We start from the raw sequence: 22160 nt of genomic DNA on the forward strand, positions 1-22160 counted from the left end.
GGCGGATGACGGATGGCGGATGATGGCAACCAAAGGCCAACGGACGCTACTGGTGAACGGGGGCAGCGGTGGCGCGGGGGGAACAAACAAAATGATGAATGCAAACGACAAGGCCGAGCTGTGCAGCATTGGCGACACAACAACAGAATCAGAGGAGGGCGAGGGACTCACTGGCAGCCGTCGAGGCACGGCGGCGGCCTGGCACCGAAACCAGGCCTCCCAGGCCACTCAGGACCATGACGGCGGACGAAGGCGGACGGACGACAAGGAAGCTGCGACAAGGAGACGATGGATGGCCGACGGCGGTGGTGGAGGAGGCGTGGAGCTCTGGCGGCAGATGTTGCGCCAAGCACGCGGTAGTCCGTCCGCAGGCTGGAGGTGGCAGCTCCCGCAGGTCCCGGTTCGAGTCGGTCAGGTCAGAGATGGCGTTTTAAAGGCGGCGAGTGTTTGGCCTCTGCCAACTGGGACGGAATGCGACCTGGACGTCGACGGATTTTGCGTGTCTCGCACGTCGATGTACCCTGTGCTGTTCCAAAACACTCGTGGTGCGCAGACAACGAACGGGAGAGCCGCAGGCCGAGGATGCGGTTTGCGTTGCGCGTCAAAGGTCCTCTCCAACCCCCCCGAGTGTGCTCGACGTACGGAGTATTGTTCGTGGGTGGCGAATACTTTTCGAGACGTCACTCCGTCCGACTGACTGGCGATGTTCCCTTTGCTCAAGGCAACCAAGTGTCAACGAGCCCGACGTCCTGACTCCCGACTCCCGACTCCCGACTCCTGAGCGTCCCGACCAAGCTGGCGCGAGGTCGAGGTCGAGTGTGGACGGTGCGCGTCTGTAGCCAAGCACGTCATGAGTCTCGACGTGGTCACGTGCGAAGGCTGCTTGTACGTTGTAGGGGAACGGAGTACAGAGCAACAGGAAATAGGTTTCGCTCCTGTTGCGTGTCTATGAGCTTGTCGAGCAACTTGATGGAACAAACGGGCACCGGGCAATGATGACGGAGATGGCAATGGCAATACTGCGGGGCAACGGCAACGGCAACGGCAACGGCAACGGCCAAGCACGGACAAGGTGCTGATTAATTTCTTTCCAGAGTCTACCGTCGTCAGTGGGATGGCTGGATATACAAGGTGCAAGTGAGGAAGTACTTGAGTAAGTGAGTGAGAGAGTCAGATATCAACGGAGGGGAAGAAGCGAAGCGAGGGGAGGGGAGAGGGAGAGGAGCGAGGAAAGCCAGGCAGAAAGATACCCGGCCGTGACAGCCTAGCTTTTTATTAAAAGCCGTGGCCAACAGACTGGACAGCAGGTGCATGTGAGCTGGTTGTTTAGTGCCCGCCTCACTACTCCGTACTCAAGTTAGTACCGCGGTACTCCGTAGGGAGTACCGACTTGACGACGGCGAGCAGTCGAGGTATGCACGTCACCCAATTCTTGACCTTGTGCTGAACCGGGATGCGAGACAGACAGACGCTTGCACACGTCTAGGTACCTAGGTACTCACTCTGCCTGTACGCAAGTATGCATCATGACACCCCGTGTGTCCAACTTGGTACATCCGTCCTCGGCAATTCATCAAGACCACCGAGCGTCCGCGCTCTCTTTCACCACCCGCTTGTTCCAGTCCAGAGTGAGTCCAGACCCTGTCCGTACAGACACCTCTCGAAAACAACCCGGCTCCTGCTCACGCTACCGTGGACGACGCCTCTTGGTGGGGGCCCGCCGTTGTCAAAGTCCAGTTGCCTCGACGTCAACATTACGCCTCGCCTGGTCCGGTCCGTCTTTGTCTTCCAACTTCCCGCCTGCGGCCCACAGGCCCGACCTTGACGGCTGTCCACGGTCCCTTTCTTTTTCATACCCGTGCTTCTCCGCCATGCAGCCCAAATGCGCCTTTTCATGGTTCACTCAACACTGTATTGCACTCCGTCGCCTTCATCATCATCATCACCACCGCCACCACCGCCACCACCACCACGCACACACCATCATTCACCCCTCTTCCAAGCCTTCTGGCGACACACTCTTGGCCTGCCTTCCTTTCCGTCCTGACATTCCGTGCAATCCAACCAACCACTCCATTTCGACTGCTTCCTCGACGAAACGAAACATCGGCATGTGGTTTTGTTGGGGAAGCAGCCAAGTTCCGCTGACCGAACCAAGGTGCCACTTTCGCCCGGCCTTGGCTCCCGGTCTAGGATGCTGCTTTGGAATGAGGCAATTTCCCACCCACATGTGACATGCGTGCTCCGTGAATCCCGTCCGCAATATGAATAGCGGCAGCACCCAAGACTTTACACCTTTGCCACGAGCCAGCCTGGTCGTCCCTTCTGCAATCTCTACGTCCTGGCTTCGAGCGTGGAATAGCCTACGTTAAGCGTCTTGTCTTGATCGACAGTCCCTGGCACTACGTACGTACTTGTTTTGAGGCTGCATGCGGCCGTTTACGTACCTGTGCACCTCCGGCTCAACCCTGGCCAGGGGAATCAACACCCACGTCCCGAACCCGACGCCGCGTCAACCAAAAAGCTTACTTGTGCCGTTGTTGACAAACCCCTTGCCCATTGGTCACAATCGTTGTACAACAATCAAAAATTGTATTGTGTATTGGAATAATGTAACGGCTGTCGTTCCTCAAATGCTCCGCTTCAACGCCATGCTGGCCCCACTGTCTCGAATACGACGAGCAGTCAAGCGGGCCTATGCTGATTTGTTCTCAAATCTCAATATTCGTCCATCCTTGAGCCGTGCTCGACACCACCTGGTTGTGCAACTCGCGCCCTCTTGTCTGGGTGGCTGCTGCCTTGCGCCAGAAAAGCCGACTGTGCGCACACGACGCTGATCTGTGCTTCCTCCGAGGCGATACTCGTCACTTGTCAAACAATGCTCTTTCACCTTCTTTGCTGAGCTTGCCGATGCAACTCTATGACGACTTTGTTTCACCTCAATCGAGATGAAATTCTTGATGATCCTTTGGGCGTAGCCGGGAGGCATTTACAAAGCAGGTCTCGGTCTGCATCCTAGTCAGCGCCCAAGCCGATGCCATAATGTGTACGTCTCAAATGATGCGTCCTCACCTGTTTCATTCTCGAACATGATAGAAATATCATCATGTTCACCTGGGAGATCTGGTAGATCGAGACATATAAAAGCCATGTCATCGTGATCCGAATCCTTGTCCGCGGGTATCTGTGGCAATGGGAACTTGGCATCCACAAACTTGAGCCCTGCCTTGCTTCCTCTCTGAAACGTTTCGTAAACATCCGTGCCCTTGAGCACAAAGTTCATGCAGTGCCCATGCTGGAAGTCCTCAAAGAAGGCCAGCAACTGAAGTTGCCTATCTTCTAATTTGACCACTTGGATTCTTGTACACCCAGCCTCCCACTTTTTGTGAATGGGAACGACCATGCGTCTTCGCGAGATGGCAAACGTCGCTGCAAGAGCGTCAAATATGACTTCGAATCCGGTCAGTGCAGCTTGGAAATCGTGAAGATCCTTCAAGTTATTGAACTCATATGAGCGGATAGTTTGGTTTGCTTTAAGAAGTTGCAGAGAATCTGCCAGGTTTGAAGGGAGTTCCCGTGACACCTGCGCCTCCGAGACGGACATCGTGACATCCTGCTGTGGTTGCCGGAGAACACGCAATATTTTTGCGTTTGAAACCTCAAGCCGCATCCGCAGCTCGCCGGGGGCGACGTTCACTCTGTCTGCAACCATGCCATTCTGGTACTCCAGGACAATTTTGAGTTTGTCAGCCAGAACGGTAGGTGGCAGGTCCCCATTCGAGCTGAACTCGTCGTTGACCACTCTGGCGGCCTTCCAAGGCATGCGACTAAAAGGTGCGATACCAGTCGGTTCGCGTAGACTTTGCGATATTATGAAGCTTTTGAGAGGCGCGTCAGCAACGACCCTCTCGCCGTGACTTAGCGCCGTGCCTGTCAGAAGCGAGTGGAACCTGACTCTTTCCTTTTCATCGCCAAACACAAACACCATTCGCCCGTTTTGCCGCCCATTAACAGACCTGACTGATAATGCTGGAGTGTCGCCTTCGGCTCTAAAAAACCCAAATTGAACGGGTAGCTGTGGGGGAAAGTTATGCTGTATCCCGCTGATGGTTCTGGTGCGGGGCCCCACAACAACTGCAATTCGAAATCCGCAATGCCAACTTCGCGGGCCGGCTGGGCCGCTCTCCTTGTATATCCTTTCGAACAATGCCAAGTCGCACTGCGGAACGGCTTCTTTAGGGAAAACGCGTGATTGAGGGTCTGCATCGAGGTATTGGAATGACCGCAGGCTGTTTCGGAAAACAACAATCTCGTCGCTTCGGGGGCGCAGGGAGGCCTGCAGTTTTGATCCAAAATCGTACATGTTCCAAAGGGTTCTGTAGTCGTTCTGACTTAACTGTACAACCAACAAGAAGCCTCGCGGCATTCGAACTTCTACAGCGCAGCTATTATTCTGCCATCGAAGGTCTTCCCAGACTGGTCCAATGTTCTTGTTTTCCTGGATGGCTAGCTGCACACATCCATTTTGGCTCGCAATGATGAACATGAGCCCTGCACTTTTTTGGGGTCGGACCATGGAAAGAATGCACGGCAAGAAAATTCTTTGAGATTCTCGCCCTTGCTCCATGAGGAATACATCTGCCATGACACGACCGTAGCTGAAGTGTTCGACGGTGTCACTCAGAGGAAATGCTTCGAGAAGTTGCAAGGTAGACATCGGCTGTTGCATCGCAGTCAAGCCAGCTGACCAGTTTCCGGACAAAAGGGCATTTAGATCTTGGCTGAGGCAAGGGTAGTCGAGCCATATTGACTTGTCAATGGTCTGAGGCAGAAACGGCTCCTCGGGGGGCAGGAAGCCGTTTCGCTTCATGGACTGAGATAGCTTCCTCAGCGCTGAGACAAGACCTTGGGACACCGCAGTAAGCTCCGCATCTTGAGCAAGCCCATGTCCATCCATAATTTCGGGTATAGCCTTCCGACAAAGCCAGTAGCCCTTGGCGAGGTTTGAATAGGCTTGTTGCCTGTCTAGCTCATTCTGCATCTGGGACTGTGGAGTATTTGGGCGCTCTCGGACGGCCGATTCTAGGCCCATCCTGCCCTTCAAGAACCACCAAAGGGCTGCACGTGCGCAATCTTTAGGCGTACATGTTGAGAGTGGTTGCACCGATTCGGCATGTAACCGGAATAGCTCAAACAGGTGCTTTGTGCCCAGAACAAAAGCGTTTAGAGCATCTTCTCCGGCTGAGTCAACCGTATCCTGTAGCCTAATAGACGCTGATCTCGCGGCCATTGGCGGCGGATGGCCAAGCGCCGGGCCAGGTGATGGTCCAGGAAAAGGCCCGTTTTGTGACGCTGCGCTAGGTTGTCGGACTGGGAGGCTTGTTTGGGACGGGTTCGACTGTTGGTATATGCTGGAAGCGTTGGAACCTATCGAGCCGGCTGGACTGTAATCCAAGGCAGGCTTCTTCATCTGTATTTCGGGTGATGATGGATACTGGCGGGATGAGTCGGGGGGGTCAGATGGCGGAAGCCGAGTGACGTCCTCCCAATCATCTTGAGACGCTGAACTCGCTGTCCTAGCTGCAAGTGCGAACGCCTTGCCCTCCGCCTCACGCATCTGGGCTTGGTGTATTTCGATGAAAGATCTCCTCTGATCGGCGCGCCTCCCGGACGCTTCCAGATACCTGGCCGACGCAGCCCTTCCAGGCACCAAGGTGTTGCCGGCCCCTCGGTCATTGGCACCGGGCGGCATAAGTGAGGTTTTTCGCTCGTCCTTTTCTGGTTTATAGGTGGATGAGTATCCTGTCTGAGTCCTTTGTAAAGGTTTGGACTGGAAATCGTCGCTCACTGCTCCAGGGAAACCCGCCAGCCCTGTTGGCGGTCCCAGGGGGGCTCCCGCTGGAGCCGCCGAGCCGAGTCTTGGAGATCGATGAACAGGCGGCTGTGGCGGTCTTGCCCTTCTACTCCTCCCAATCTCAATGGTTGGTACATCGGACTCATCGCCACCCTCACCAATTATATCGGGGTACGAATCGGCAAAACGTACCGACATACCCTTCTTATTCGGCCGGGGACTTTTCTTGGGCGATCTCGACTCCAATTTCCCTGGGGCCATGGGACGGTTCTGCTGAGCCTGTTGATTGACGGCCAAGGCCTGCGGATATCGTGATATGGTGGTGTCGAGTTTGGCAAGCTTGGGCAATGACGACGGCGACGGGGGGGGCGGATGGGTGACGTCGAGATTATCAACAGAGCTGTGTAGGAAGGCGTCCAGGGCGGCGGCAGAATTGTCTGGCGATTTCTTGTCCTTGCCAAATAGCTTGTCCATGAAGCGTCCCCTCCTGGACGGCCGTCCCTCATCGACAAATGGTGGCTCGCTCTCCATGGTGTGGACGCTGGACGTTGGGAGCGTCGCATCGACATGGAAAGTTGGGAGACTCGCTTTGGTTGGAGGACAGTCCCGTCCACCAAATCCTGACGACACCAACGGGAGCCGGGAGGCGAGGGGGGCCTTCAAGCCCTTTGCGCCTTTGCAAGCGTGTCGTGTAAGGCGTGAATGGGAAAACCGGGCAAAGAGAGAGGGTGTGTGCGTGCGTGTCAACTCGATGGAGCGAGCACCAGACGAGGGAGGGATGCCAATGTGGTAGGTCGTCTTTGTACTGGCATGTGGGGGAACAGAGCTGCGTGGACGTGTCGTGCGGACAGCCAGCGACAACAGAGCCGTGCGGAAAGCTTCTTGCCGCCGCCTGACGCCGGGCTGGATCAGCACTGGGGTCCTGTCCTCCCAGTGTATTTGGTCTTGGTGTAATCGAGCCTGGTCCCGTCAATGCCTCAGGTGAAAATGAATACAGCCAGACCACCAGGCGGCGAAGCCAGGGGTGCAACACCTTTGTGAGCAAGCGTCGTTCTCGGCGGCACCCAAAATAGACGGCTCAGTGGACACGTGGATGACTGTGTACTTGATGGCGTGCGGAAGTCGTCGTTTGAATTAGGCATGCGGCGTTGGCAGGCAGTAGAGCGAGGAGGGTTGAAATGGAAACAGAAGAGACAAACACAAACAGAAACGTGTACTCCGTAGTCGGGTTGTTGCTTGTCGGAAGGAAATGTCGTCAGCAGCTGCCGGGCGCCGGGATACTGGGACAGGACGTCGCCAGGGCAGGAGCAAGGGGCTCGCCAGAGTTGACGGGAAATGGGCAGATCGTCAGTGGCCACCACTACTCAAGTAAGTACGCAACAATAAATTGCCCAAATATTTTCGCGCCTGTGGTCGACATTCACGTGTGCGATGGACGACGGCGTGCGGGATTCGTTTGTCGTCGTCCAACTGGGCCCTTTCACCTCGCGCCATCACCCGCCTTGACAGCCAGAGAGTTGGAAGATGTCTGGTTGCAAGAGGTTACACAGTCGTACATTGGTCTAAGTACCTAGGTACTTGAGAAAGTATCTACCGCGAGTAAGTTGCTCCGTGCTCGTTTCGATGGAGCGATTGGAGATGAATGTATCGACTACTTCACTGGTGACACGTCTGTTGGCCTGCAACCAGGTAAGCGGGTACCTCAAGGTCCCTGACGGCACTGGCTCGATTCAGCACTGAAGGCCCCCTGAGACATGCGACTCCACTGCGGACAGGCGGGCCCTGAGCGGGTGGTGACTTTTCTGCCCAAGCGGCACGTGACGCGAACCACGAAGGGTTTCATGTTTCGGACCGCATCAACTAATCGTGCCCGCCCCACTTTATGTGGTTCGGCTAGCAAAAGCCCTCACCACCAAAGGTGGTGCTCGACAGCAAGGCGGGCCGGACACCAAGGCGGGCCAATTTTCAACCTAATAACGCTATTAACCTCTTCGCCTATAATGTACACCCTTCTCGTCCCAAATTTCTAGTAGATCTAGTACAGAATCCAGACGCCATTTACGTGCCTTTTTAGCTGCTTCAAAAAACGTCCTCTTGGCGTGGTTGTGGCGCCTTTTGTCGGCATGCTCTTTATGCTTGCTGTTCGCCTGATGAACTCGAGAAAGGTCTTTGCAAAGGCGTGATTGGAAGGAGAAACGGCGAATGGTTGACGCGACAGGTATGCATTTGTTGGCGGTGACGGGAGGGGAGCCATATGAAGAGGTGCATTATCTGTTGACTGTTTTTCTAGACCGGGAAATAAAAATAGGACATGTATAGAAAACCAGATATTACAGCCCTTTTTAAAAAAAAAATCAAAAAAATCAAAGGTCGTCACTCATTCATTGGAAGCTTCAACGAAAAAAAAAACCCCGGATGTAATTACGCAGCTCATTAAAGATCCACCTGATCAATCGCCGGCCACCATTGAGACCAGGCCCCCTGCTCGTCGAGGTTATTGCTGACTTCCGCGAAAAGCTGGTTCAACAAGGTATTAGTGTCGAGCTCGTGCTCGTGCTCGTGCTCGTGCTCGTGCCCTTGAACCGGCCAAGTCGCCTGCGCCGAGGGCCGCTCCGCGCCCCGAATCTCCCGAGTATGCGCGTCGGATCTATCCACGACACGGAACTCGTGGACAGACTGGTGTAGAGTATCAAAGTCTGCTCGTGTGCGCCCCTGGTATCGTGTCCGGTCCTCGGTTGCTCGCTCGTAGAGCACGGATGCATGGTGTATCGTTTTGATCTTGCGCGTGCCGCCCTCTCAATGTTAGCGCAACGGTGGCCACGGTCGTGTCATGCTTGCGGGCGGCTTACCCATCCGTCGGCGATTTTCCAGACAAGTCGAAACTTTTCCAGGTAGTCGAGACACATTTTGAGACAGTCGCTTGCTCGCGGGCTGCGGCCCAGGTTCATTCGGGGGTATTTCGCCACGTAGAGGTTGAGGTAGCCGGCTGAGAATGCGCAGAACCCGGCAAAGGGCGTCATGAGATGCACGCCACACTCGGAGGCCTCGTGTAGAATGGCGGCGATGTGCTCTGCCGCGCCGAAGAGGAGTCGGGAGCTGTCGTCCCACCAGCCCTCGGGGGCGGGCGCCCCCAGCATGGGCTGGTCGACTGGACCCCGTGGCTCCGACTCCGGGGTCGGCAGGAAGGGGAAGTACTCGCGGTGAAGCATGAGGGTGCTGACAAGGCGTAAGCAGGGGCGGCGGCGGCAAGTTGGGAGCCCCGTCGACCGCTACCGCTGTGGGAAGGGGATTCTTACCTCACGTAGTACAGGAGACCATTCTGTAACTCACGAATCCCCGGCCTGGCAAGAGCGCTACAACAAGAGACCTGTGAGTCGTCGACTCGTAAGTAAGTATCCCGAATGCATCGTGCCGACAGAATTGCTCGACTCGAGCTTGACCCATACACGCGGTTGAACATCAGCATTGTATCCCCCTTTGCTTTTGTAAAAACTGCGAGGCAGACAACTGGGTATTCTGGTACTTTTCAGGACTTCATGTCAACGTACGCCGAATTCTGCTGGATGGAGAACAAAGTCCCCTTTATGAGAATCAATGTACCTTTCCGGGGGATTAGTTCAACAACCCTGGCCAGTACGAGAATTCAACGCTGCTGCACACAGCCAAGAGAAAAGGTTACATAAAATGGCCGCTCTAAGCACTATACAGACTCCGCTCAGCGCACGCCGTTGGGCTGCAGACTGCAGTCCTAACAATACATTCAAAAAAGGCGTATTTTGTATGCTCAAAAACCCAGCACTATAGCGCCGGGGGTGCTCCGTATTCCGGTCACTGTCATCGGCTTTATCAATTATAAAAAAAGACAGCTAATTTCAAATATTCAACCAGCACATAATCGACCCAATTTAATTTTTTTTTTTCCCATCATCATCTTGACCTTTCTTGTGATAGCTCTGCCGCCCGCGCGTGCAGGTACCGGGAAAAACCAAAACGTCTCGCGAATTGGCCCCACCGCAGCCGTCTATTTGACCCCACAACTCGAAGAAGGAAGCTTATCGATAGGATACCTGTGTTTAGTAACCAAAGGGCACGTTCATTTTGCTCCGTTTCGCGCTGCGACAGTCCAACTTCTGTCCGCTGCCGCCAGGCCAGACAAGACATGTAGATCCGGCCCTGTATGGCATGATCTCCATGTTGCTAACAAGGCTAATGGCTTCTGAGGTGAAGACAGTCCCTATTCCCCGTCGGGGAGTCAATTATCGGGGAAAGATTGTCCTGGCGCCCATGGTGCGCTCAGGCGAACTACCATCGAGGCTGCTGGCTCTTCACTATGGAGCGGATCTCGTTTGGGGTAAGCATGATTGCCGTTGTCAAACTCACTCCACGCGAGGCGAGAGAGAAGGAAAAAGCTGACCTGTATTTTCTTCAGGTCCGGAAACCATCGACCGTGCCATGATTGGAACAACTCGCCGGTTCAACCAGGAGAGCAGGACGATCGAATGGACTCGAATGTCGTCCCAGGGCCACAAGGAGCCACCACCAGATGCCAAAGAGAGCATAATATACAGGGTTTTCCCGGAAAAGGAAGCGAACAAGCTCATCTTCCAAATTGGCACTGCCGACCCCGATCGCGCCGTCGAAGCGGCCCGCCTCGTCGCCGCCGACGTCGCAGGCATCGATGTCAACGCAGGGTGCCCCAAGCCCTTCAGCACCAGCGGCGGCATGGGCGCAGCCCTTTTGCGGACGCCAGATAGACTAGTTGCCATCCTCGAGGCCTTGGTCAAAAATATCACCCCCCAATTCGGCATCGGCATCAGCGTCAAGATCCGTATCTTGGAGACACCCGCCGAGACGGAGGCCCTCGTCAGACGACTCGTCGCCACCGGCATCACTGGCCTAACAGTCCACTGCCGCACTACCCCGATGAGGCCCAGGGAGCGCGCTATTCGCGACCAGCTACGTATGGTCGCAGACATATGTCACGAAGCGGGCATCGCATGCGTCATGAACGGCGATGTTGAAAATCGCGATCAGGGATTGAAGCTGGCAGAGGAGTATGGCGCCGATGGGGCCATGATTGCTGTTGCCGCCGAAAAGAATCCCAGCTGCTTCCAAAGCGACGCCGATGGTGGCCTGCTGGCTTGGGAGCCCGTTGTGGAGCAGTACATCAAGTATGCCATGGATGTCAGCAATCGATTCAGCAATACTAAATATCTCCTGGCGCAAATGATTCCCGGAAAGGCAAAGCCCTACAAGACTGTCCAGCAGTCCAGGTCCTACACAGAAGTTTGCAACGCTTTAGGCCTTGAGCATCTCCTTGAGAAGGCGCAGGATTGCGATGTGCAGCGGGGACAGAACAAGCCAAAAGAAAAGGGGACGAAAAATGCCAGGAAAAATGCCAGTGCGTTGGCTGCGGGTGGGCAAATGGCTGAGGCGAGGTCGCAGAGCCAGCATCGCCGAACATTATCTGAGCGGAATGTCGGTTCCAAGGCTGCGCCCGAGCCGGCGCCCGTCGCAACCGCAGTTTGATACTGCTTAAATGAGAGCACGAGCTAATCACCCCGCGGTATGCGGTACAGCATTACGGGAGATTTGGAGATTGCTTTGAATCCAAAGGAGCGGTCTGGTTTACGTACGGAAAAGCGTCATTGTTTTTTAAAAGACACGAGCTATATCGGGAGTATTTCTTTCTTTTTTTTTCTTCCTTTTTTCTTTTTATTCACCAAATGGCATACGATATAGCTATCATATAGAGGTACAGGTCACAAAACGTAAAACTCCCCACGTCGTAGATGTAATTAGTGATGATCAATGAGAGTATTGGTGTGTGGATTCTTAGAAAGGAAGAAAAATCCATCCTGTGCTCGAGTCACCTCTTCTCTATTTGATTGTACAATCGACCAGCCGTCCCCGCTCATGCAGCTTTTATTTACCCACGTCTATTTTCCCTGCTTCACCCAAGCCTCCACCGCTTCCCTGGCGCCCGTGACCTTGTCGTCCACGTACTGTACGCCAACACGACCATGTGCTTTCGCAAAGCTAACGCTCTTCTTGATACCCTCGCGAATGTTGACATGCGCCTCCGCAACGGCCGGGAACCGCTGCTCGTACCTCCACGACAGATCCGAGATGTTTCTCATCGTCACAGGCAGCACTGTCCATCCGGCGCCGACACCCAAGGCGAGGGGTATGGTGCTCCTCAGCAGGAGGTTGCGGTTGCGCGTCACGATGCTGCCGGCCATGGCCGCAACCAGCACATAGATGGTGCCGGGCATGAGCTTCTCGCCAGACTCGCGGGAGGGCGCGAGGGAGGCAATGGTGTTGGTGAAGGACTGTTCGAGGCTGAACGCAGAGTCCATGGTCTCGTTGACTTTGTTCTCGGCGCGGACGGCGACGCGGTGCAGGGCCATGCGGACTTTGCCCACTTGGGTCGCAAGACGGTCCGTCGGCGAGGGGCCTCGCGGCCGCTTCTCCTTCTTGGGCTCTTCCTGGGTGGCGGGAGGCTGTGAGAATTGGAGAGCCGAGACGGGGCTCGCGGCCGGGCTGGGTGCGTCGTTTGCGGACGGGTCGTCGAAGCCATCGTAGATGGGTTTCTTCTGCTCCCCAATTAGGCCTCCGGGTGCTCCCCCAGCGTGTGCGTGGTCCGTCGATGCTCTACTGACCTTGTCCACGGGTCCTTCGGCGAGGGCAGTCGCAGGGGCGAAAGCCAATCCGCCGAGGGCGATTGCGGCCAATGGCCCCAGGGAGCGCTGGGAAAGAGTCGTTAGCAGTCGGCGCCGATGACCGAGGGGATGAGGGAGCGGTCTCACCCGTTGCAGCAGCACTCTTGCAGCCATTGTCTGTTCAATTGGCGAACCGTCAGGCGGTGTTCGAGGTTGTCGTCAGATCCGGCTCTGCTTTTGTCCAGATGCACGCTTGTCGGTGGAGCAGTTTCCTGGTTCCTCCGAGATCTGGCACGTGATTGAAAGACGTCACTTGCGGTCCCAGTCGGGCCTCATCCATTCTTGGAGAGCCCGCAATGAAGATGCTTGCGTCGCGCATAAGGGTTCCAGGTTCCAGCAGATGGTTTGGGTCGAGAATGATCAATTGGTATCTATTATTTATGCCTCGGTCGGCGCTGGATAAATGGCCGGCCATGCCTCACGTACTCTATGATGCGTACGTACTAGGCTGATTCTACACGATACTAACCACATGCTTGGCGAGGATATCGCCGGTGAATGGTCAGCGGCTTGTTGGTGGTGGATTATGTCGCGCACATGGATTTCCCAAAACGTCGTTGCTGGGAGCGATCGCGGCGGATGTGCAGAGTCGCCAATTGTGCAAGCATGCCGTGCATAAGTCGTCGGTCGCCTCGGACGGCACAGCCAGCGGCGCAGCAGCTCCCGCAGCAGCACCTGAGCGAGGAAAAAGTGGGCGCCGACGCACCTGAATGCCCCCCTACAGTCGACGGCCTACAGGCGGCCCACCCTCCCCCCACATGCGCAATGTGCACCAAACCCTCTCTGCAGAGAGCGACAAGTTGGCAACCGACGGGGCCGTCATTGCCACAAAACTCCATCCAACTTTCCCGGGACACCGGTGCCGTCGATTCGCCTGTCGATTGCTTTTCCTTTGCCCTTCCCCTTTCCCCTCTCTGCTTTCTCTTTCTTTTCTCCTTTCACCTTTCTCTTGTGTATTTTATTCCAGTCCAATCGCATGCCCGTTCGTCTTTATTCCCCCCCTTCCAAAGCTTTTTCTGTACATACTAGCTCTGTCTGTGTCGATATCGTCTCCCATGCCTTCGACTCGAGTTTGCTAACGACGCTCCCTCCTCCCCCGGACCAAGTCAAGTCACTCCTGGTCCAACATGCTCAGCCCCGGTGGCCATCGTCTATGGATCTGCGCCAGCTGCGTTCACCGCGTGACCTTGCCGAGGACGGCGGCCACTTCAATACTTCAACAGCGGCGATGGGAGACGGCAGCTGCCGCAGAGGCTACGCGTCCCTCAAATCCTGCCCACCACAACGTCAGTTCTCGCCACGAAGACGCCGTTCTTCGCCATCTTTTCGATGCCCCGTCCGGCGGCCTGTCGTTCCCGAGTTTCAGTCTCAAGAAGAGCCAGGGACTTTTCAAAAATCGATACCTTACGAGCCCCGATGGATTCTTTGTCTTTGCCCAAAAGAACCTCGAGAAGGCTACGCGTCTTGTGCAGAGAGTTCTCAGTGCCTCAACCACGGAGGACTATCGGGGCGTGGTCAAAGACCTAGATAGGTTGAGTGACTTGCTTTGTCGAGTGCTCGACATGTCGGACTTTGTACGCATGACACATCCTGATGTCCGCTTTCAACAGGCGGCGGCGGGCGCCTGGTCCATGGTGTATCAATACATGAACCAATTAAATACTATGACGGGTCTGAGTGATCAATTGGCCAAGGCGCTTTCGCGTCCCGAAGTCACTTCTGTCTGGTCAGATGAAGAGAAAACCGTTGCCGAACTGCTCAAGTTGGACTTTATGAAGTCGGCCGTCAACCTGCCCAAAAAGGCGAGGGATCGCTTCGTCGAGCTTTCGTCTCGCATTAGCGACATCGGCTGCGCCTTTGTACAGGGCATGGAGCCGGAGATCAAGGAAGTCATGCTGCCATCTCATAGGTTTTACGGATTATATCCCGGTCTGGCTGCCACCCTCAAGATTCGGTCTCAGATATCCATTGCGACGACGGGTACTGAATCCGCCGCTGCTCTACAGAGCGTGTACGACGAAGAAACTCGCAAGGAGATTTACCTGGCGCAACGGACGGCATCTCGTAGCACCATTGAGCACTTGGAATTGATGCTGAAGCTTCGCGCGGAATTGGCAGAGCTCGCAGGGTTCGAAAGCCATGGCCACATGGCCCTCAAGGACAGAATGATGGCCAAGTCGCCGGCCTCCGTTATGAAGTTTCTCCTCGCTTTGCGCAACCACAACGCCCCCACTGTTCAGCAGGAACTTCTTGAGCTGACGGAAAAGAAGCGGGAACGTCTTGCCATGCCTGAAGTGGACTTGCAGGCCTGGGACAGGGACTTCTACATGGAGAAAGTACGGGCTGAAATGCGCACCCGCGTCCGTCACGAAGACCAACTAACAGCCTTCTTCTCTGTGGGCACCGTCATGCAAGGCCTGTCGCGGCTCTTTGACCGACTCTATGGAGTGCGCTTCGTCCCGCGCGAGGCCCTGCCCGGAGAAGTTTGGCATCCAGACGTCAAGCGACTAGACGTCGTGTCAGACGATGGGGAACAGCTCGCCGTTTTATATTGCGATTTGTTCTATCGTCCTCAAAAGTCCCCTAACCCAGCGCACTTCACAGTCAGATGTTCTCGCGAGATTCTCGCCGACGAACTCAACGAAGCAACAGAGGACATGGTATCGGCGACACCCATCTTTGACTCCCCCGAGTCGGCCGCCAACGACGGCATGGAAACATCCCAGCGTGATGGCAAACTCAAACAACTACCCACCATTGCCCTCGTCTGCGATTTCCCCAAGAGCGATTCGGCCCGTGAGCCCGCCTTCCTATCATTCTACTCTGTAGAAACACTGTTCCACGAAATGGGCCACGCCATCCACTCCATCCTTGCGCGAACATCCTTCCAAAACGTCTCGGGCACCCGGTGCGCCACCGACTTCGCCGAACTCCCATCCACACTCATGGAGCACTTCGCAGCCGATCCTACAGTCCTCTCTCTCTTCGCCCGCCACTGGAAGACGGACCGCCCCCTCCCTTACGACCTTGTCCAAGAACGCATTACCCTGTCAAAACGTTTCGAAGGCATCGACACGGAGCACCAAATCATTCTTGCAATACTCGACCAAGCCTACCACTCGCCCCAAGTGACTGATCTCGCGTTTGACTCGACGCGCATCTTCCACCAAATCCAACACAACTTCGCCCACGGACCCAAAGACCCCCCTGAGACGAGCTGGCAAGGCTTCTTTGGCCACTTGCACTCGTACGGAAGCACGTATTACAGCTACCTCTTTGACCGGGTTCTCGCAGAGCGTGTGTGGCGGATGGTTTTCAAAGGCGGCGATAACCAAGCCGCCATAAGCAGGGACAACGGCGAGCGTCTGAAGCAGAATTTATTGAAATGGGGCGGCGGTCGAGATCCCTGGAGATGTTTGTCAGACACGTTGAAGGACGAGAGACTGGCCGCTGGCGATGAGGAGTCGATGGCTTTGGTGGGTAGCTGGGGCATTGAGGATCACCGTCACAGTTCTTACAGGAATGCCAATCCCGTCCAGGGCGTGCGTGTCACAGTGCGTGATTCCATCTCCTGATGAAAATGCATCGGTTCCTGGAGGGGTCAAAGCACAGACCCTATGTGTGCCCCTTTGGACTGTGGCTTTCAAATCTGACAGTGTGGCGAGGAGACTCTCAATGATAGACACGTCCAGGTCCCAAATAGCTGAAAGGCAAGAGCTTTTCGCATTTGTAGGCCCATTCCTCAGCGAAGCAGTCGAGGATCTGGATTCAAGTTCAAGTCGCCTAGTGCAGGGAAGCAAGTCTTTGGGAGAAGACGCAGACGTCGTAGTTACTACGACAGTTTTGTCACCGCCTGAGGAATTTGCAACGAAGACTCATTACGTGTGGGCAATTGAACATGATTTAGAAGCCCAGCTACATTGAGGCATTCCGAAGGTAGCCATTGTTTCTCACTCCGGTTTGTAGCTGGCAGTCAACACTGTGGTTCTGACCTATACGCTGTAACGGATGATAAATGGAGATGGTCGTGTCCCGTTTAGCTATTCGCAATGGTAAAATTATTCGGTCACGAGTCTCATTCAGCTTGACCAAACGTCGAGTTTTGAAATCGTTCATATTCTCATTACCATCTTGCCATAATATCTTACAAGGGTATATTAAGTCTTAACAACCGTCTTTATCCTTCGCCCTCGTCATCCTTGGCTGTTGGAAATGAAACAGGCAAGCGGGCAAGAAGATCGCCGTCAACAAATCGAACTTATATGGCCTTGGTATTGACCTGCTGCATTGTTGTCAACGGCTGTCTCATGGTCAAATGTGAAAGAGACAGCTTCCTCCCATTCGCCAAGGTTGGACCATTCTCGTTGCCGTACATGTCAAAACTGCTCTTGACAGTCTCGACAGGGGTGACAAAGGAATCTGTAAACTCTTCTTCCGATCCATCTTCAGCCGTTGTTTCGGCGTCTTTCATGCCTGGGCTAGGGTATCCAAGTCTAGGGCCTGTGAAAAGCCGCCGCTCATCATCCTCGCCGTCATGATCAAAAACCGACACCTCACCAACAGACCTGTCTAGTGACGGCAAGTCACTTTGATCCGCGTTGGTGTACAGCATGTTTTTGCTCATGACCTGGACCTGACGTGCCAAGCTTTTGAGCTGGGCTCCCAGTGTCTCTCGTGCTGAACGCTCCGTTTCAAAAAGATTCATCAGGTTTGCATAGTGCTCAAAATTGACGGATCCACGACGACCCCTCGGTGTTGCGTCTGGTCCTCGTGGTGCAGCCAGAAAGTTTGACCGAGCTTCTCCATCGGCTGGGGACAAAATTGTTGCGCGGGGAGTCAAGTCACTAATATCCCCAAACGTCATTTTGGACGCATCAGAGTTTCGAGTGGATGGTCGGCTCGTGCTCTGCCGCCGCTCGTCAGCAAGGGAAAATTCGCCCGGCTGTGTTCGCATCGAGCATATGCCATGGTCGGGAGTCTGAAGTTGCGCCAGTTGCCGGCCCCCTGGCGAATGTAACTGCGCGGCGGATGGGTGACGTAGTGCCGGGATGCTTTGTGCGAGTTGGAGAACAATGCCCTCTAGCCGGCTCATGCGCGTCTCGAGACTACTGACCCTGCTGTCTAGACAGAGATGCTCAGCAGCTCCAGCATACTCGGCCGTTTTAGTAGGAGTTGACGTCTGTACCCTTGTCTCGACTGCTTCCATCAAGATGGTTTGCTCGGGTGTTACGGCGCGTTGCTCGGCCGGATAGTTGAACTCTTCAGCTTGACCCGAAAGCAGCTGCAGGGTTTCCTCGTCTGCCGTCATGGACGTTGGCGACATCAATGGCGAGGTATAGCTCTCCCTCCAGTACCGAATCTCGGCACTACGACGTCGGACTGCACTTTGGGGGGCAAGTTCAAGGCTGGGCATAACTGACAGACTCCTCGAGCGGCGTTTCAGGCCATGCGCCTCGCTTGAAATTGCACGTCCAATCTCGTTGGGATCATCAACGAGGCCAGCCATTCGGGTCCCTTGGTCTTGGGAACTGGCCGGTCGCGGAGACAGTCCTGTAGGCCTCGAGCTCCCAGCCCATCGAGGACTAGCCAGGTGCGCCGGAGGCTCAAGGACGGCCAAATTCTTGTCCGACATTCTTGATTCTGCATTGATGGAGTTGCGAACACTCGTGATGGCCATGACATCCTCGGGGCCAATCGAGTGAGAACGGAGAGCGCGGTCGTATTCGGTAATGGGCACAGAGAGGGACCGTTTTGGTTCGACGCTCCTTGGGCTTGATCGGTCCCATGTTGGATCCTGATGCTTCCATATTAGCTTCTTCCGAAGAGGCAACAAATTTGACAGGAAATGAACGTACACTTCTGGGCGGCCTGTCCGGTAACAGAGCGGAAGCATCTGACGTCTTCCCGTAAGAGAAGCCGGGCTTTTCGTGGAATTCCGTCTTCTTCTTCCGACCGAATAGTTTGCTTAATGCCGACCTAACAGTCGACTTCCTTCGCTGAGACTTGCTGGCCTCGCTCCTTCTGCCTTCTTCTTGGTCCGACATGCGCGCAAATCGGGCGTGTTGGCTGGCTGAAGACTTGCGCAGGGCGGACGCCTGTACAGAAGCTGATGATGGGTTGTCGAGCCGATGCTGACGTCTAGTCGAGTGTTCTATATTTCCAGCGGAAACAGCCCTTGAATGAGACCTTGTTTGACTCTGGTCACTGCTGCTGGGCGCTTGGAGTACCGAACGGGAGTCACTTGAGGCCTCGTCGGCATTGCTAGCTATCACGGCTGTCTGGTCTCGTATGGGAAACTCCTCATCCGTAGCATCGGGTATAGGAATTGGTGCAGAAATCTGGCCTCGGATAGACTTGGGCAGAGCTTGAGGACTCTGACAGTTGCCGCCAGTAGCAGGTTTCCACGGCATGGTGTGTGAACACGACGGTGAACAAAGGGACTGGAGGTAAAGCGAGGGACTGGAGGGATAAATTCCTGTCTCCTTCCTGCCTGTCAGGAACAGGGGGTAGATGAAACACAGAAGTCCAGCACGTGAGGGTGATTCTCTTGACGAGAGAAAACGAACACCGAGGAGGTAATTCAATGTTCGGCCGACAAGCAATGGGAAGCTCCTACCTCACCATGCAACATGATACAAATGATACCAAGGGCCTTGACGAGTGGAGCGCGCACCACGAGTAGACAAGACAGGACAGGACAAGACGGGGGGACGAAAGAGAGCAAGCGACAAGTGCCTCAAAACCAAAGCGTTCGAGAACAAAGCGTTCAAAAAAGGCCAGCCGGAAAATCGATGGATGCCTGTGAAATAGAAGGGAAGAATCTACACCAAGCAAACAGGGAGTCGTGGCGTCATGATGGAATACCAGGTATGAATGACACGACACAGCAGGACGTCTGGCGATGCACCTTGAGTGAGCTGTTGGCTCTTTGCTGCAACCCCGGTTCTTCTTGTCGTTGTCGTCGGCGGCGGCGGCGGCGTTGTCGTTGTTGTTATGTTTGTCGTGGCCGTGTTCTTGGGGTGCCCAAGTCGAAACCAGACGCTCCCAAGACAGAACGAAACCAACAGGAGGCGGGAGTATCGACGACAGGCGGCTACAGCTTCGAGGCGAGAAAAGAAAGGAAAAGCAGAGGACAAGGGGTGCAGAAGGCAACTCGGCCACTTATGCACCTGATAGATATGCCAATGGGGCTCTGCTATTTCACCGGATGAATTAGAAACGATGGCCGCAATTGCAATTGGACAAGACCAGTTGAAGAAGGGAAAAAGGTGAAACATGACCGCCACGTCTCCAGGCACGACAGGCATGTTGAGAAGCAATCCAGGGCCAGTTGACACGCCAGGCTGGGCCGGCGCCATACCAGAAAGCATGAAGCCCGTGGGCCTGCAGGAGGCGCATCTGGGGACTAAGCCCATTTAATACGAATACATACGTACGACATGGACTCGTCGAGTGAATGGAATCGACGCCGGGCCAAGGAGGTGTCGGGCTGGAAGGTGATTGATGCATAGTGTGACGCGCGTGCCAGACAGCCAAGGACGGACGGACGGGTCGAGGACGAGCCGACGACGGTCAAAGGCGGCAAAAGAGGCAAAACACGGAGGACAACTGGAGTGTGTAGTGTCTCGACTAGTAAATAAATACCAAGGTGGTAATTAGTTATTGACTGGCGCGCCGAGATATGGAACCGTGATAGCTCGTCACGTCAACCGTGTCGAGCGGGTTGCAACCATGGGCCGAGAGCGAACGAGGGGGGCACACGAAGGGGTATTGGAGGGTCGAGGGTCAATGCAAGCGCGTCGGTTCCTGGTCGCTTCTCACGTCTTGGGATGACAGGGGATGATGGGAGCGTGGGAGCTTGTCGACGGCGGTTGGTCGGAGCAAGGTGCCAAGGGGAGCGAGCAGGAGCAGCCAAGCGGAGGAAGGGGGGCCGCCGGGCTCGGCTGGCGTGCGTCAATGCTGTCGAGACTCGATGCTGATGGTGAGACGGACGATGGACGAGTTTGGAAGCTGTCGTCGTCGTGGCTGCAGACGAGAGGGCGATGAAAGACAGGGAAATGGCGGCCCCGTTTGCACGCGGCCAGGCACGAAATGCCAAATAAATGAACGTTAAATGCATCTTGCACAACTCGAAAGGTGAAGTTGAACTGGCGAGCTAAAGCTAGCCCCTCCCTCGCTCCTTCCCCTCGGGGCTCCGCATGTGCAGAGTCGTCCCTGTTTCTGTCTCCCTTTCTCTTGCTCTTCCTGTTTCTCTCCCTCCATTCCGACACCAGCGTCAGTCCTTGGCCTGCCGCAGCCAGTAGCCGTAGGTCTTTGGTCACACGTCACGAAGCAAATCGGCACATGTGTGTCTTCCTCAAACAGTCCAGTCCACTGCGTCTGACGCGCAGTCCAGTCCCGCGGCGATGGCACCCCTTGGATGTGCATTCCAGGCGCGTGCTCCTCGGTGCAGGCAGGCGAGAGGCTCTACCCAAAACATTCGTCATGGCCGTATTTATCCCGCAATGTCGCAGACCGCGGTGTGCCAGGTGGCTGGAGAAGAACAAGGTCGACACGCGCACAAGAAGTTGCACGACACCGCAGATGCTCCCATCGCATCGCACACGCCTCACTCGATGCTTCCGCCGAGGCCAAGGGCCATTAACTGAAACTTGACACAATCTCACACGCACCTATACGGAGTGCTACATGCAGTAGCATAGCACCATGCATGTGTCTTGATGGCACAAAGGAGCCCACTACGTCCCGAATGTTCCAAATTCCCCTCGGGCGGGCATCATCCTTGCACTCTCCGCCTCCAGTCTCCAGGGGTCTTGGTCGAGCCGAGGACGTACGTGCAAAACGTACTTACTCGGTAATGGTACATCGTGAAGCCTGGCACAAGCACAAGGGGTGCCGCAAAAGCATGTGCATCTTGTTCCAAAAAAGCATGTCATGACATGACCGCACCGACCAAAAGGAGGAACTCTGGGTTTTACAGACGAACCGTGGGCGGCGGTGGCGCAAAATCTCCCGCCGCGGCCACATAACTCGCTCCTCCCTCCTCCGTACGTGTTGTGGCCACCAGCATCGCGGACACCGACATGCGGGTCCATGCACGTGCATTGATTGATTACCCGTCAGCGCCATTGCACTAGATAATGGCACCTGTGGTCAGAGATTGTTTCCTGTCTTGCAGGCTGCGCCTCGAGTGGATTTGTTTTGGCGCCACGTCCAGGGCCAGGGCCGTAGGAGGTGCGTGCCTAGTCACTTGCTGGCGCCATGTAGATGAGTTGTAAGTTAGCATGTTCAAAGTCGAATGGGCTCTGCGAGTTCAGCGCGGTAACGTACGTATGTGTGGCAACTCAATGGCCGAACTGATGGGTCCGTAGGTCCTTGTTGAACCATCCGCAAGCCCGTCGCTCCAAGAGGAAGCCAGCCCGCCTTTCATCTGTATCAAGCATTCTGTTGTACTGGACATGGCTTGGGATTACATGGGAAAACCAAACTTGACGGGGAAAGCGTGATGCCGGCCCAGATTGCAACCAAGTGCATGAGATGGCAACTTCGTACAGTCCCTGCAATTGCGGACCTAGGGCCGTCGC

At 55.2% G+C, this 22160-nt stretch overlaps 6 protein-coding genes across 6 annotated transcripts; 2 read left to right on the top strand and 4 right to left on the bottom strand.

Annotated features, from left to right (window-relative positions):
• Positions 1-3019: 3019 nt before the first annotated feature.
• Positions 3020-6385, bottom strand: MAM_05850 (uncharacterized protein; the record flags this gene model as incomplete). Its single annotated transcript, XM_040824648.1, has 1 exon — positions 3020-6385. One exon carries the CDS (start codon positions 6383-6385, stop codon positions 3020-3022), a length of 3366 nt encoding a protein of 1121 aa, XP_040677330.1.
• A 1902-nt stretch (positions 6386-8287) lies between these two features.
• On the bottom strand, positions 8288-9063 carry MAM_05851 (uncharacterized protein; the record flags this gene model as incomplete). Its single annotated transcript, XM_040824649.1, has 2 exons — positions 8288-8647; positions 8704-9063. The coding sequence occupies 2 exons, from the start codon at positions 9061-9063 to the stop codon at positions 8288-8290; spliced, it is 720 nt and encodes a 239-aa protein (XP_040677331.1).
• A 1000-nt stretch (positions 9064-10063) lies between these two features.
• Positions 10064-11383, top strand: MAM_05852 (tRNA-dihydrouridine synthase; the record flags this gene model as incomplete). Its single annotated transcript, XM_040824650.1, has 2 exons — positions 10064-10205; positions 10284-11383. The coding sequence occupies 2 exons, from the start codon at positions 10064-10066 to the stop codon at positions 11381-11383; spliced, it is 1242 nt and encodes a 413-aa protein (XP_040677332.1).
• Positions 11384-11793: 410 nt separating this feature from the next.
• On the bottom strand, positions 11794-12690 carry MAM_05853 (Apolipoprotein O; the record flags this gene model as incomplete). Its single annotated transcript, XM_040824651.1, has 2 exons — positions 11794-12603; positions 12664-12690. 2 exons carry the CDS (start codon positions 12688-12690, stop codon positions 11794-11796), a joined length of 837 nt encoding a protein of 278 aa, XP_040677333.1.
• A 1013-nt stretch (positions 12691-13703) lies between these two features.
• On the top strand, positions 13704-16151 carry MAM_05854 (Mitochondrial intermediate peptidase; the record flags this gene model as incomplete). The annotated part of the gene is made up of 1 exon (XM_040824652.1): positions 13704-16151. One exon carries the CDS (start codon positions 13704-13706, stop codon positions 16149-16151), a length of 2448 nt encoding a protein of 815 aa, XP_040677334.1.
• Positions 16152-16834: 683 nt separating this feature from the next.
• Positions 16835-18986, bottom strand: MAM_05855 (uncharacterized protein; the record flags this gene model as incomplete). Its single annotated transcript, XM_040824653.1, has 2 exons — positions 16835-18370; positions 18432-18986. The coding sequence occupies 2 exons, from the start codon at positions 18984-18986 to the stop codon at positions 16835-16837; spliced, it is 2091 nt and encodes a 696-aa protein (XP_040677335.1).
• Positions 18987-22160: the final 3174 nt, after the last annotated feature.

This window comes from Metarhizium album (assembly GCF_000804445.1).
Source record: "Metarhizium album ARSEF 1941 chromosome Unknown scaffold_16, whole genome shotgun sequence".
Taxonomy (NCBI): Eukaryota; Fungi; Ascomycota; class Sordariomycetes; order Hypocreales; family Clavicipitaceae; genus Metarhizium; species Metarhizium album.